The sequence below is a fragment of the Carcharhinus amblyrhynchos genome, chromosome 1 (genome assembly GCF_965287045.1).
Source record: "Carcharhinus amblyrhynchos chromosome 1, sCarAmb.v2.hapA, whole genome shotgun sequence".
Classification (NCBI taxonomy): Eukaryota; Metazoa; Chordata; class Chondrichthyes; order Carcharhiniformes; family Carcharhinidae; genus Carcharhinus; species Carcharhinus amblyrhynchos.
In genome coordinates, this window is record NC_137324.1 from 168032786 (window position 1) to 168046865 (window position 14080).

Sequence of the window (14080 nt, forward strand, 5' to 3'; positions counted from 1 at the left end):
ATAAAATGACTTTCCTTTCCATTTTGTTCCCCTGCAGGTTGCTTCCAGTGTCCCGGAGAAGAACGGTGCATGAACACGATCTCATTCTCAAAGCAGGCACTCAAAGAGGAGGCTGAAGAGGTGCAGCAGATCCACTGGGATAACCTGCTGCCTGAGGGGGAAGCTGTGGACTGGAAGCCGGGCCAGTTCGAAAGGTCACGGGACATTGGGTACAAGCGGCACACGGCCAGGCTTGAATCCCCACCAGGATGCTCTGGCTCTCGCATCACCGTTGGGTCCATGGTGCCAGATCCCTATGGCAGATGCACAGTGACTGACATAGACGAGGACAGTTCGTATGCCTCCAGTGACACCACCCCGCCCGACCAGCCTGAGGAGCTAACCAATGTGCCGGAGTTTGGGGAGGTACTTGTGAGCACCGCGCCGGTAATGACAGCATCCGTGTTCTCAGTCGAACAGGGTCAGCGCGCTGAGCTGCTTCACTGGGACAAAGGGGTGGCTGCTTCAGGCGAGAACGAACTCTTACAGGGGGGGTCAGACGAGAGGGTGCAGCAGGAACTTGCTGCCGGCGACAAGGAAATGCTGCAGAGTCCAGCGATGAGGCGCAAAGACATTGGGCTTGTCGTGCTGGAGGAGGGAGGCGCCCAGGCTCCTGGTCAGCTGTCGGAGAGGCACGATGGGGCAGCGGCAGAACAGAACAAAGACAAACAGCCGGCAAAGGACAGTGAGAAATCGCCAGCTCCGGTGACGGGACGTGGGGCGGTGACGGAGCCAAGTCCAAAGCTGGATCCGTCCAGCGAGAAGGAAAAGGAACGAGACGGACGATGGATAAACAGTGAATCCAATGGAGCTTCAAAGGATAGTGAGAAACGGATGTCTTTAAGTACGGCTCAATCCGAGATCAGGAGTGACGAGGATGACGACGTCTTTGTGAGTGCAAGAGAAAGCGAAGAAAGTGTAACGAGCAAAACCTCCCTCGGAACCCAGTCAGCAAAGTAATTCTATTGCCATTCGTTGTTACTAATCTATTGGATTGTGATGTGTGGCTACGGCAGACTGCAGTGAATTAAAGGAACTTAACTGCATGTGATAGAAACTACAGATCCAAAACCCGTCTCAGTTTTCCTGACTTTAGGAACATTAATTTCACAACCAGCTTAAGGTCAGCTCCTTGTTTCAGATGTTTTAATATCAGCCAATAGTCTGACCTCAACGGGAGCACACTAAGAGCCATTACGGCACGGTGGCACAGTGGTTAGCACTGCTGCCTCACAGCACCAGGGGCCCGGGTTTGATTCCCGTCTTGGGTCACTGTCTGTGGGGAATTTGCATATTCTCCCCGTGTCTGCATGGGTTTCCTCCTGGTGCTCTGATTTCCTCCCGCAGTCCACAGATGTGCGGGTTGGGTGGATTGGCCATGCTAAATTGCCCCTTAGTGTCGAGGGGATTAACTAGGGTAAATGCATGGGATTATGGAGATAGGGACTGGGTGGGATTGTGATCGGTGTAGACTTAATGGCCTCCTTCTGCACTGTAGGGTTCTATGAATTAGGCTATTTGGCCTGTCGAGTCTGTGCTGGCTCTCTGTAGAGCACTCTACCCAATCCCATTCCCTCAGGCTATCTCTGGAACCTGTTGTCCTCAAACATCCATCAACTGTCCATTTGAAGTCATAAATCATCACCAACTCCTCCATCCTTTGTAGACAGTGATTAACAACAGAATTAATCTCTTTTACACATGATGTTGATTGAAGGACTTATTGCATTTTAAATTTTACAAGGAAAAGTGCACAGAAAAAAATTCTTAAAATCCAACGATAGTCCAAGAGAAACAATGAGGTTAATCACTGGGAACTACTTGCCCAAGCTGGGCGTCTGTAGTCTGATTTTCCGCAGTACTCTTTATTACAAAACGTTTTGCCCACAATGTTTCTGAAAGTGCTAATTTATAATGGCACTGAGAAAGCAAGAGGGCAGCCAATAGGCTAACTCCTGAAAAAACAAGGATTGGAAATAATCGCAAGGAGGACTGAGGGGAATGAAGAAAAAGGGAGTGAATTCAATATCAAATTGAATTTAACAGGGGTGGCACAATGGTTAGCACTGCTGCCTTACAGTGCCAGGGACCCAAGTTCAATTCCCAGCTCGGGTCACTGTCTGTGCGGAGTTTGCACATTCTCTCCATGTCTGTGTGGCTTTCCTCCGGGTGCTCCAGTTTCCTTCCATAATCCAAAGATATATGGGTTCATTGGATTGGCCATGCTAAATTGCCCCTTAGTGTCAATGGGACTAGTCTAGGGTAAATGTGTAGGGTTATGGGGACAGGGCCTGGATGGGATTGTGATCGGTGCAGACTCGATGGGTCGAATGGCCTCCTTCTGAATTGTATGATTCAAATCCGGCATGTGAAGAAAAATAAACAACAAGGAACAATTAGATTGAGAGAGGAAAAATAATGAGTTGGGGACGGGACGGGACAGGGGTGGGGGGTTGTTCAGCCTGGCGGTGGGGGTCAGGGCCATTGGCTGACAAACCTGAAGAGCGCGTAAGATGCGGATTGGCCCAGTGTTCAGTGTTGTTAAAAAGCAGCCAATGAAGACCAATATTTAAAAAAAACACCCCACCTCTTTAGGAAAATCTCCCATCCAGAGGAAAATCAGCAGCGCCCAATGCTGAACACCTTCACAGGGTTTTGACTAGCAGCAACATTGTCCTTTTGTGAAATAATATCCTCTTGGCACGGAGAGTAAATGAAGATTTCGGGACTGTGGGGATAGGACAAGGGAATGAGGGATGGGCCAAATGGTCTTCTGCCCAATATTGTGATAGGATTTCATATGCGAAAAACTGGCCAAGTCAATATTGGTCGCCCCTTGTTGCCCTGAGGGCATTATGAAACAACCACATGGTGAGAGACTAAAGAGACATGTGGGCCAGGTCAGGGTGGCAGATTTGCTGAAGAAAGCTCATGGAGAAACTGTGTTTTTACAACAATCAGAAGCTATCATGATCATTTCCTCATGTTGTTCCTGTTCCCAATTCAGTCTCCAAGCAAAATCATTGGATGTAAGTGAGATTTCTCCTGATGTTACATGGGTGAGAGGAGAATCCTTGGGGAAATCTACAGCCCCATCAATCCCACAAAGGTTCACAAGGCTGATTCCTGCGATGAAGGATTTGTCTTGTGGGAAAAGAGAGAGCAAGGTTGGGCCTATGCCCCTTGGGACTGAGAAAAACGAGAGGTCATCTTGAAGCATGTAAGATTCCAGTGGGGCTTGGCAGGATAAATGCTGAGAGGATGTTTCTCCTTGAGGGGGAGCTTTGAACTGGGGGACACGGATTCAAAATAAGGAGTCTTCCATTTGAGGTGGAGACAAGGTGGAATTTCTTCCCCGAGCTGTCTGAAATTCTCTCCCCCAGAAAGCCAGGGAAGCTGGGTCAATAAATATATTCAAGTCTGCGTTAGATTTGATCTACAAGCAAGTCCAGGATTATGGGGGGCAGTGGAGTTAGGACTACAATCAGATCAGTCACGGTATTATTGAATGACTCAACAGGCTTGATGGACTTAATGGCCTTCTTGTGCTACAAAATACGTTAAATAGCAGTTACAAAACAGAAAATGCTGGAAAATCTCAGCAGGCCTGACAGCATCTATGGGGAGAGAGTAGAGCCAACGTTTTGAGTTTAGATGACTCTTTGTCAGAGCTGACCCTTTAGCTCTGACCAAGGGTCATCCAGACTCGAAATGTTGGCTCTATTCTCTCTCCATCATGCTGTCAGACCTGCTGAGATTTCCCAGCATTGTTCCAGAGTCCAGCATCCGCAGTGTTCTGCTTTGAAAAAACAATTAACATTGTTAATTGTTAAATAAGTTTGAAAGCAGAGGGGTGAATGTATAAAACCAGAAAATCAGCTGATCTTTATTGAGACAGACTTCCGTCACCTCTGCCCTCCCTCATCCGAGACCGTTCCAGTTTTCTCGCAAAAAGCAACGGAAGAGTCCATAAGCTCTGCTGTTTGGATTGCTTCCTGTTTCGATATTCAGCGCCTGTTTTGCTAATTTTAGTGACAGTGTACATGGAAGCATAAAGTAGAGAGTCGCTGTTTGATCATTTGGTCTACCAGCATGGAAGAGAACATGCCTGGAAATGGACAAGTTGTGTTTACGATTCTAGAGAAATTACGTTCTACATCTTATTGGATCAGATTCTAAGCAGCTCAGTGCTTTCAATTCCAGGTAATAACCAGATAATGTTTTAAATGTTTAAAGTTTAAGTTTGTTTATTGATGTCACAAGTAGGCTTACATTAACACTGCAATGAAGTTACTGTGAAAATCCTCTAGCCGCCACACTCTAGCACCTGGTTGGGCACACTGAGGGAGAATTTAGCATGACCTATGCACCTAACCAGTACATCTTTTGGATTGTGGGAGGAAATGGGAGCACCTGGAGGAAACCCACGCAGACATGGGGAGAACGTGCAGACTCCACACAGACCTAAATGAGGAATCGAACTTGTGTCCCTGGCATTATGAGGCAGGAATGCTAACCACTGTGTCACTGTGCTGCCTTATTGAGAGATTGTTGTTTAAGAGATAATTTCTTGTCTGGACACTTTTTCTAAATAGTACCTTGGGATCTTATATGCCCAAACACAGGGGTCGATGGGACATTGGTTTAATTCCTCATTGCAAAGGTGGCTAATCTGACAAGATGATAAGGAAGCATAGTGGGTATGTTATTGGACTGGTGATCTGGATTAATGATCCAAAGATGTGAGTTCAAATCTCACCATGGCAGCTGATGAATTTAAGTTTAATTGAATGAAAACCAGGAATATAAAGCTGTAATGGTGATTAGCACTGCTGCCTCTCAGTACCAGGGACCCATGTTCAATTCCAGCCTTGGGTGATCTGTCTGTGTGCAGTCTGTACATTCTCCCCATGTCTGCGTGGGTTTCCTCCGGGTTCCTCCCATAGACCCAAGATGTGTAGGTTAGGTGGATTGGCCATGCTAACTTGCCCCTTATGTCTAAAGATGTGTAGGTTCGGTGAATTGGCCATGCTCAATGAATAGGGTGTTAGGGAAAGGACAGATAGGTGGGCCTGGGTAAGATGCCCTATTGGAGGGTTGGTACAGACCCAATGGGCCAAATGGCCTCCTTCTGCACTGTGGTGACATCATGGTTCAAAAACCCATCTGGTTCTCGAGGGAAGGAAATCTGGCCTACTTGGTCTGGCCTGAAGGTGACTCTAGATCCACAACAATGCAGTTGACTCATAACGACCCTCTGAAGTGGCCTCTCAGACCATTCAGTTGCATTCAAAAGTTGAATCACCTCTACCTTCACAAGGGTAGCCAGCAGTGGGCAATATGTGACAACAATGCTCGCATCCTGTGAATGATTTTTTATAAATGCACCAGACTCTCAGTGCTTCACTGGATTGTCAACCTGGATTAGATGCCTAAGGTTGTGGAGTGGAATTTGAAACTATGACTACTTTGATTCTGAGACTACCCACTGTCCCAAGGGTGACGCTTACATTTTGGAAATGCTGTAAGTTTATCAGCAGAGAAGAGAAAAGGGGACAGGTTGACAAATGAGATCCTGACTTTTATTGGCATTAGGATGTCCAACCAAAATATTAATCTTTTTGGAGCTGAAATTCCTGTTCATACTGGGGACAGCAGGGATGGATTATTACTTGAAGAATTGAAATTGGGAGCAGGCTGTCCTGGGAGTATCACAGGTATGGAGTGGGCCATCACTCAGCGTGTCAGGAGGAGGTCCTGCTGTACGCAGGGAACTCTGCTCCTTCACGCCCTAAAGAGGCCTTAGCAGAGCTCATGGCAGCTGAGACCTGAGTACCACCAAAGGCTCAAGAACTTGCTGTAGAAATAATGAATGCAAGAGGGGTTTGTTTACCTCACTGAAGCATTATTAAGCTTTTCTTTTGATGCATTAATCCTTCCTGTTCTGAGAGAAGAACATTGTTGACTAGGGTAATGACCATGATTTACAGGTAGACTGAGTGCTGGGCACAGGGCTCCACCTCCAATGCAATGGGACCCAAGGATTTGGCTTTTTTATACTCGTTGTTGTGAGACCGCTGGCATTCTTCCCTCTTTGTTCTTTCATTCAGTGTGTGCTATCGACAAGATGCACTGCAGCAATTCACCAAAGATCCTTAGCCACACTTTCCAAAGCCACCACCACTTCCATCTAGAAGGACAAAGGCAGCAGATACATGGGAACACCATCACCTGCAGGTTCCCCTTCAAGCCACTCACCATCCTGACTTGGAAATATATCATCATTCCGCCACAGTCGCTGGATCAAAATCCTGGAATTCCCTCCCTAATGGCACTATGGCTCAACCCACAGCACATGGACCACAGTGATTCAAGAAGGCAGCTCACCATCACCTTCTCAAGGGCAAATAGGAAGGGGCAATAAATGCTGGACAGCCAGCCCATGTCCCACGAATGAATGCAAAAAACAAATCAATATTGGTGTTCACCTCCCTTAGAGGATCCGCTAGATCCATTATCTGTGCCACATTCATGATTGACATCTTGTTTGACATAGTATGTGGCTTGGAACAGCAATTAAGAACAATCTGGCACAAGTTGCCTTTCTAATGGGAGAAGGAAGGGATTGAGGTGAGGAAGGCCCTGAGAAGACTATTAGGTGGATTATGGTCTATTCAAAAGCTGGAGCTTGTTGAATCTTGTTGCTAAAATTCAAAGATTTATGAACTAGCCTGAAGCATGGGGTGGGACAGGGAGAAGACTCACATTTATTTGAACATTACTCTGCCCTGTCTTTCTTAACCTCGAGGTGGAGTTGCCGACGTTGGACTTAGGTGGGCACAGTAAGAAGTCTCACATCACCAGGTTAAAGTCCAACAGGTTTATTTGGAATCATGAGCTTTTGGAACGCTGCTCCTTCATCAGGTCACTTCCTTAACCTCATCAGCCTAGCAGGGCAGATGCCACAGTCAGCCAAGTGTTCCAGAGATAATGTGGGGGTGGAGGGGCGAGGTTGGGGGGGTGAGGGAGGGAGGGAGTTAGAAAATAATCTCCCGAATAGCCAGGGCTCCCATTCCCCAAAGCTGCCCTATTGGCACTTGTATAGAACACAAATCTATTGGATTTTGGACAATCTGACCATTTAACTTGACGAAAAAGCAAATGCTCTTGTTATTCAAACTGATGGGTGAAAGAATGCTACATGGACCACCATTGCCACAGTAACCAATCGCCATTAAGACAAGGTTTCTTCAGGAAAAATAAAGGCACAAATCCAAAAGCATGATCTTTCCATGTTTAGAAAAATCAGGTGAGGCCAGAGCTCCAAAAAGTGAAAGCTAAGGATGTCTGCCCTGTCTTCACCACATACGTAGCGTAAATAGATGTTGACGGTCATTTCACATATTCTCAGATATTTAACTTAAATAGAAGAAGGAGTGGCCCAGTACTTCGTGTCGGTGTGTGTACTTGATCCTGGACCGGTAGACGGGCGCCGCAACAGCTCGGTGACTAGCACTGCTAGCTGTGCAGATACATGGATTTGGGCCTGTGTCTGTGGGAGTTTGCGCATTCTCCCTGGGATTGCGTGGGTTTCCTCCGGGCGCTCCGGTTTCCTCCCACACCCCAAAGATGTGCTCTTAGGCTGATTGCTATACCAAATTGACACTATTCTCCCCTGAATCTGGCTAAGTTAGGGGTTCCACTCACATACACGCAGGGCAGGGTAGGTGTAGGAGGATGCGGCGGCGCGGGCTCGTTGGGCCGAAGGGCCTGTTTCCCATGCTGGGTTGTTCTTTGTTCTTTATATGGATGCCTCGTTGCTAATGAAACACTTGCACAGTGGCACAGTGGTTAGCACTGCTGCCTCATAATACCAGGGACCTGGGTTCAATTCCAGCCTTGGGTGACTGTGTGCAGAGTCTGCACATTCTCCCCGTGTCTGCATGGGTTTCCTCCAGATGGTCCAGTTTCCTCCCAAAGAGTCCTAAAGACATGCTGGTAGGTGCATTTGTCCATGTTAGATGTACTCGAACAGGTGCTGGAGTGTGGCGGCCAGGGGATTTTCACTGTAACTTCATTGGTTATTTGTTATTAGTGTCACAAGTGGGCTTACGTCAACACTGCAATGAAGTTACTGTGAAAACCTCCTAGTTGCCACACTCTGGTGGTGTTAATGTAAGCCTACTTGTGACACTAAGAAACAAAGTGAAGTGTAATTCCTGCCCTTATTGGCAAACATGGTGTGATCTTTGTACTTACAACAAGATCCCACTGACATAAAAGTCTAGTCAGCTTATTGGCTGAGTGATGGATATTGGGTCGGGGGAGCTTCCTTCTCATTCTGTAAATAATTCCATGGCATCTATCTGACCACCTTGTTGTTCATACTGCATAACAGTGTGCTGAGATTTTAGGCAGTTTATTTTTCATCTTCCAAAGCAATCCCGTCTTTTATATTCCACTCCATCCTCCACCTGCCCCATCCTTTCCAGTGGTTGAGTCCAATATCAATCATATCACCTTCATGTAAACACCCGTCTTCACTTGAACTTTGCAAAGTACTGGATAATTGTAACCAGCTGCTGTCAAAGGAGATGCTTTCTGGTGTTTCTCAATCTTATTTAAGCCCTGAATTATATGTTGTGTTGCACGCCGGAGAGATTATGCTTAGCATTCACCCTCACGTGACACCGTAATGATTGTAAGAAGTCTCACAACATCAGGTTAAAGTCCAACAGGTTTATTTGGTAGCAAAGGGGCTTTTGCTACCAAATAAACCTATTGGACTTTGACCTGGTGTTGTGAGACTTCTTACTGTGTTTACCCCAGTCCAACGCTGGCATCTCCACATCATGACCATAATGATTGCCATTGATGACAGTGTGTTTGTAGTTGGACTCTAGCAACCCACATTGAGTTCATGTTGTCTTTGTTGGTGACTTCATTACGCCACATTCCTACAAATGTATCCATTTCTGTGTTGCATCCAACCAGACACGTTTTATTATAAAGAAGATTCAAGTGGAGACGAAGGAAGCAAAAGTTAAGAGGTTTGATAGCTTATAAAACTGCTCACAATTTCTGATATTATTAAGGTATGCAAGAAGTGTGCAAAAAAAAAAATTTCTGACTTGAAAGATTGGTACATCGCTGAAGTCCTCATCAAATACCAATTGGTTTTAGGAACTTGTCCAATTTAGTTGACTCAAATTCCACAGTGATTTATTTATATTGACCCCAGAGAAACAAACTTTTCTGTTTACAGAATAAGTGAAACTTATCTTGGTCCAAAAAAGATAAAAGCTTTCATGGTTTCTGTTGATCCCCTGACATGTGCCGAGTATCTCGGATTTCTTCATCATTGCTTTAGGCGGATGGTTGAAATGGAAAAAAAAGAACTTTTGACATGTTAAAAGTTGTTGTAAATATGGTACGTCAGTAAACACCCGAGATGGGTTATGGCATGTGCAGTACTGTGCCCAAGCATGAGGAATAGAATCTAGTGAATAAAATTAAACATGCCAAATTCAAAACCTAAACAGCGGGATGGAATTACTTCCAGAGCTCCCTAACAAAAGGGTTATCGTAACTTTGTACAACATCTTTCCTTCAGTTTTTTTTTGCCTCTACCAGGAAAGGGCGGCACAGTGCTTAGCACTGCTGCCTCACAGTGCCAGGCGCCCGGGTTCATTTCCAGCCTTGGGTCCATGTTTGTGTGGAGTTTGCACATTCTCCCTGTGTCTGTGTGGGTTTCCTCCCATACGCCAAAGATGTGTAGGTTAGTTGGATTAGCCGTGGGGATCGGGTGGGGGAAAAGAGTCTGGATAAGGAATTCTGTCAGAGAGACTAGGAGTAGACACGATGGCCAAAGGCTTCTTTCTTCACTGTAGGGATTCTATGGTTAAATTACGTAGCTAAAGGATAATGGTGGTGGTGCTTAAGTCATAATGCTACAATCGCAAGTGCGGGCAAAGCTGCTGGACCAACTTTTCCTGCCCTTGAATTTTGTATGTTTGCAACCTGGTAAATAGATAATTGGCTTATTGAAGAAAACACTGTGGCAACAAATGTCACATTGTGAAGACGATACAATTAAAACAGGAATCATACTTCGTAACATAATTGTAGACAAAGGGTGGGATTCTTCCAGAAAAAATTCTAAGTGTTGAATTTGTGTAAAAACTGGAGTAAATCCCACTGATTTTTTTTCAGCAGGAGTTTCTAAATGAACCTTCCACACTCAGTGCACTAGTGTGAATCTCGCAAATTCGGCCCATCGTGGGCAGGGCCTATTCCTGCTGGAGAGGCTGGTAGCATAGCGCTGAGTGGGGCCACTGCGCTTGTTGAGATCCGTCAGTGCCGAGATCAGTGCCTGCGCAATAGCCCTGCACTGCCAACCTCCCAATTGCTGGCCAGCTCGATCGCTGACCACCAAGCCCCCCGCGCCCCCCCACCCCCAGACGTTTCCAGGCCAGCCTCAATCTCCCCTTGGCAGTCCCAATCTCCCATTAAGGTGGACGGAAATCCAGTGTTGGAGACTCGCAGAGGCTGTGGCGCCCAATGTGAACAGCCTCTGCTTGAGTCGTGCAGCAGGCTGGGAGAATTGCCCTCAAAGTGTTAAAGTATATAAGGATTGCACAGTCATGAACATTTCAATATACAAATAGTTAAAATCACAAAATCATAGAATCCCTACAATGCAGAAGGAGGACATTCGGCCCATCATGTCATAACTGACCACATCCCACCCAGGCCCTATCTCCATAACCTCACGTATTTACAATAGGTCTCCTTAATTTACACAATAAAAATGAAAGGTTGACTGCACTCTGCGTTTCGTACTAAAGTTTATAGATCATGGTTGAGCTCATTAAACCTGTCTATCTCTGGCTTGAATGAATATATTCAATGGCCCAACCTCCACATCTCTCTGGGGTACAAAACTTGCAAAATTCACAAGAGAAATTGTGCCTTGACGCTGTACTAAATGGGCAATCGCTAAATCTGAAACAATCTCACTGCTTCCAGATTTCCAGGTGAATTTTGACAATGATTTCAAGAGCACCTTGGAAACCGTATTATGATACTTTTTATTGTTGACAACATGAAAGAAGTGTGAGACAGGATTTGTTGAATGGTTGATGCAGACTCAATGCGCCGAATCCTTCTGTGCTGTAGGGGTTCTATTATTCTATATTGAATAATGGAGTTCCAAAAGTAACAGGTACGACTGGGAGAAGGTTAAGAAGTAGGGTCGGCACGGTGGCACAGAGGTTAGCACTGCTGCCCCACAGCGCCAGGGACCTGGGTCCGATTCCTGGCTTGGGTCACTAACTGTGTGGAATTTGCACATTCTCCCCATGTCTGCGTGGGTTTCCTCCCACAGTCCGAAAGACGAGCTGGTTAGGGTTCATTGGCCATGCTGAATCTCCCTGAGGGTACCCGAACAGGCACCGAGTGTGGCGACTAGGGGATTTTCACAGTAACTTCATTGCAATGTTGATGTAAGCCTACTTGTGACCGATAAATAAACTTTAAAGTAAGTTGCAGATGACAGTTTCTGTGGCTACTAAAGAGGAGTAAAATGTGCTGAAATTTTTTGTGTCCTCCTAATTCTGACTCTTTTTATCTCCTCAGCTTAATGATGTTGACAGTGACGAGCAAGCCAGAATTTGAGTGTGCGTGGACTTCACCCAGTGAGGTGACTGATATTTTCAGCTCACAGTTTGAGCATATTATGGAGTGCGAGCAACTGAAGGGCACCTCGTTCAACAGCCTGGACTCGCTGGACATGATCTCCTCCACCGACGAGAGCGAGTGTGGCTTCAGCTTTGAAATGCCCCTCACCCCAATGATTCAGCAGAGGATCAAAGAGAGCAGCCAGCTCCTGGAGATTGGGATTGGGGAGAGCGGCTCTGGCAGTAGGGTATTGCAGCGCCGCACGGACACGAGTAGCGGGCCAGAGGAATCTCTGAGCAGCAGCAGCAGCCCGTCAGACAGCTCGTCCCATAAACTGCACGTTGTTGTAAATGGAGCTCCTCAGCTCTCGGAGTTGTTCCAGGAGGGGCTGAACGAGCCCTCTACCTCAAGGTAAGAATGTTTTCTTCATTCACCCCCAGCATTGAACTGATAAGGAAATAGCCAACATGCCCAATATCACAGATCTATATATGTATATATCTCTCGTATTCAAAAATAGTTAACCCAAGTGTAAAAAACCCCACGACAAAATAAAGCCACAACTGAATGATTTTAAAGCAGCAGTATCTTTGATGAGTTTGCGATTGCTTGTGGGTTGCTAATGGGCTTCAGGCTGTTACTCCAGCTGCAACGTGAATATATGAACATAGACATCCCATGTTTTCGCACTTTTTAAAGCCGGAATTTTATCGCTCCGCCCGTCACGGGAATTGGAGCCGGTTGGGGACAGAATATGGAAAGGTCCATTGACCTGGGAGGGATTTCATGGTTTCGGGACGAGCGAAGCTGTAAAATCCCACCCATCGTGTAAGGTTGCTGCATAGTTTGAGCTCTGCACAATGTGCACTACTCTTCCTATTATAAGTTAAAGTTTATTTATTAGTGCAACAAATAGGCTTACATTAACACTGCAACAAAGTTACCGTGAAGTTGCACTCTGGTGCCTGTTCGGGTACGCTGAGGGAGAATTTAGCTTGGTTAATGCACCCTAACCAGCACGTCTTTCAGACTGTGGGAGAAAACCAGAGCACCCAGGGGAAACCCACGCAGACATGGGGAGAAGACACAGACTCCACGTAGACAGTGACCCAAGCCAGGAATCGAACCCAGGTCCCTGGCGCTGTGAGGCAGCAGTGCTAAACACTGTGCCACCGTGCTCAAAAATCACCGGGCAGGAGTGTTCCCTTCCTGTCGGGGAACACTTCAGCAGTCATGGGCATTCAGCCTTTGATCTTCGGGTAAGCGTTCTCCAACGTGGCCTTCACGACACACAACAACACAGAATTGCTGAGCAGAAACTGATAGCCAAGTCCCGCACATATGAGGACGGCCTCAACCAGGATCTTGGGTTCATGTCATACTATCTGCAGCCCCCACGACTTGCGTAGGTTTGCAAAATCTCACTAACTGTCCTGGCTAGAGACAATTCACGCCCCTTCAACCTGTGCTTAACCCTCTCTCCACTCACATTGTCTGCACCTGTAAAGACTTGATTACCTGTTGAGACTTGCATTCCAACCATTACCTTGTAATTGAGTTTGTGTCTATATATGCCCTGTTTGCAAACTGAACTCTTCACTCGCGTGATGAAGGAGCAGCACTCCGAAAGCTATTGCTACCAAAAAAAACCTGTTGGACTTTAACCTGGTGTTGTGAGACTACTTACTACACCATGCTGCCCAAGTAGATTAGGTAGATCAGTATCTCTTTAAGAATGCTTCTGTTAAACAAATCATAAATGAAGCAAGTTGACTTGGAGCTTAATGACTAATTAATAAGTTTAAAATTTTGACTTTGTTTTGTTTTAATTGTTACTTCCGTGTAAATTAAGAGGCTGACATTTTGCTTCCAATCTGATTGTGGTCCATTTCATTGAACACGCCACAGGGCAGTTCCTATTTTTCCATACTTTCCCTTTCAGATGTGACGTTCGAATTGAGTGAGGTAGTGGATGAACACGCTATGTGCCATTATTATAACTCACAGGTTTCCCATGGTGTTGTGTTCATAAGTTGATTGCTGCACCTTTGTTTGTACAGAACTATTGTACCAGGTAGTGGCAGAATGCATTGCCTTTCTGGTAGGTTAGAGTTGGCCCTGTGGCGCAGTGGATAGAGTTGCTGGCTACGAGCCAGAAGCTCTGGGTTCAAATCCCATCTAGGACTTGGTGGCCTAGGAAGGTGTGTTCATGACATGGCTAGACAGGCCGAGTACCAACCTGGTGCTGGCTCAACGTGGATCAGATTTGTGCCCACAGTACCGAGTTCGATGCCCATTCTGGCTGGGATGCTGGGACCTGCCTCCTTGCCCTTGCAAGGTGGAGGGCCTGGCAATGTGAGTC

The 14080-nt window shown here is 46.2% G+C and overlaps 1 protein-coding gene across 5 annotated transcripts in view; it reads left to right on the top strand.

The window, feature by feature from the left end:
- Positions 1-14080, top strand: part of psd3l (pleckstrin and Sec7 domain containing 3, like) — a 334929-nt gene that overhangs the window by 105444 nt on the left and 215405 nt on the right. For 4 of the 5 annotated variants that reach the window (XM_080195046.1, XM_080195047.1, XM_080195048.1 and 1 more), the window contains 2 exons: positions 38-995; positions 11677-12129. In XM_080195046.1, coding sequence (XP_080051172.1) covers positions 70-995; positions 11677-12129 — 1379 coding nt within the window. In that variant the 5' untranslated portion in view covers positions 38-69. Of the gene's footprint in view, positions 1-37; positions 996-9070; positions 9090-11676; positions 12130-14080 lie in introns of those variants that run through there. The other variant, XM_080195050.1, reaches the window with a different exon arrangement.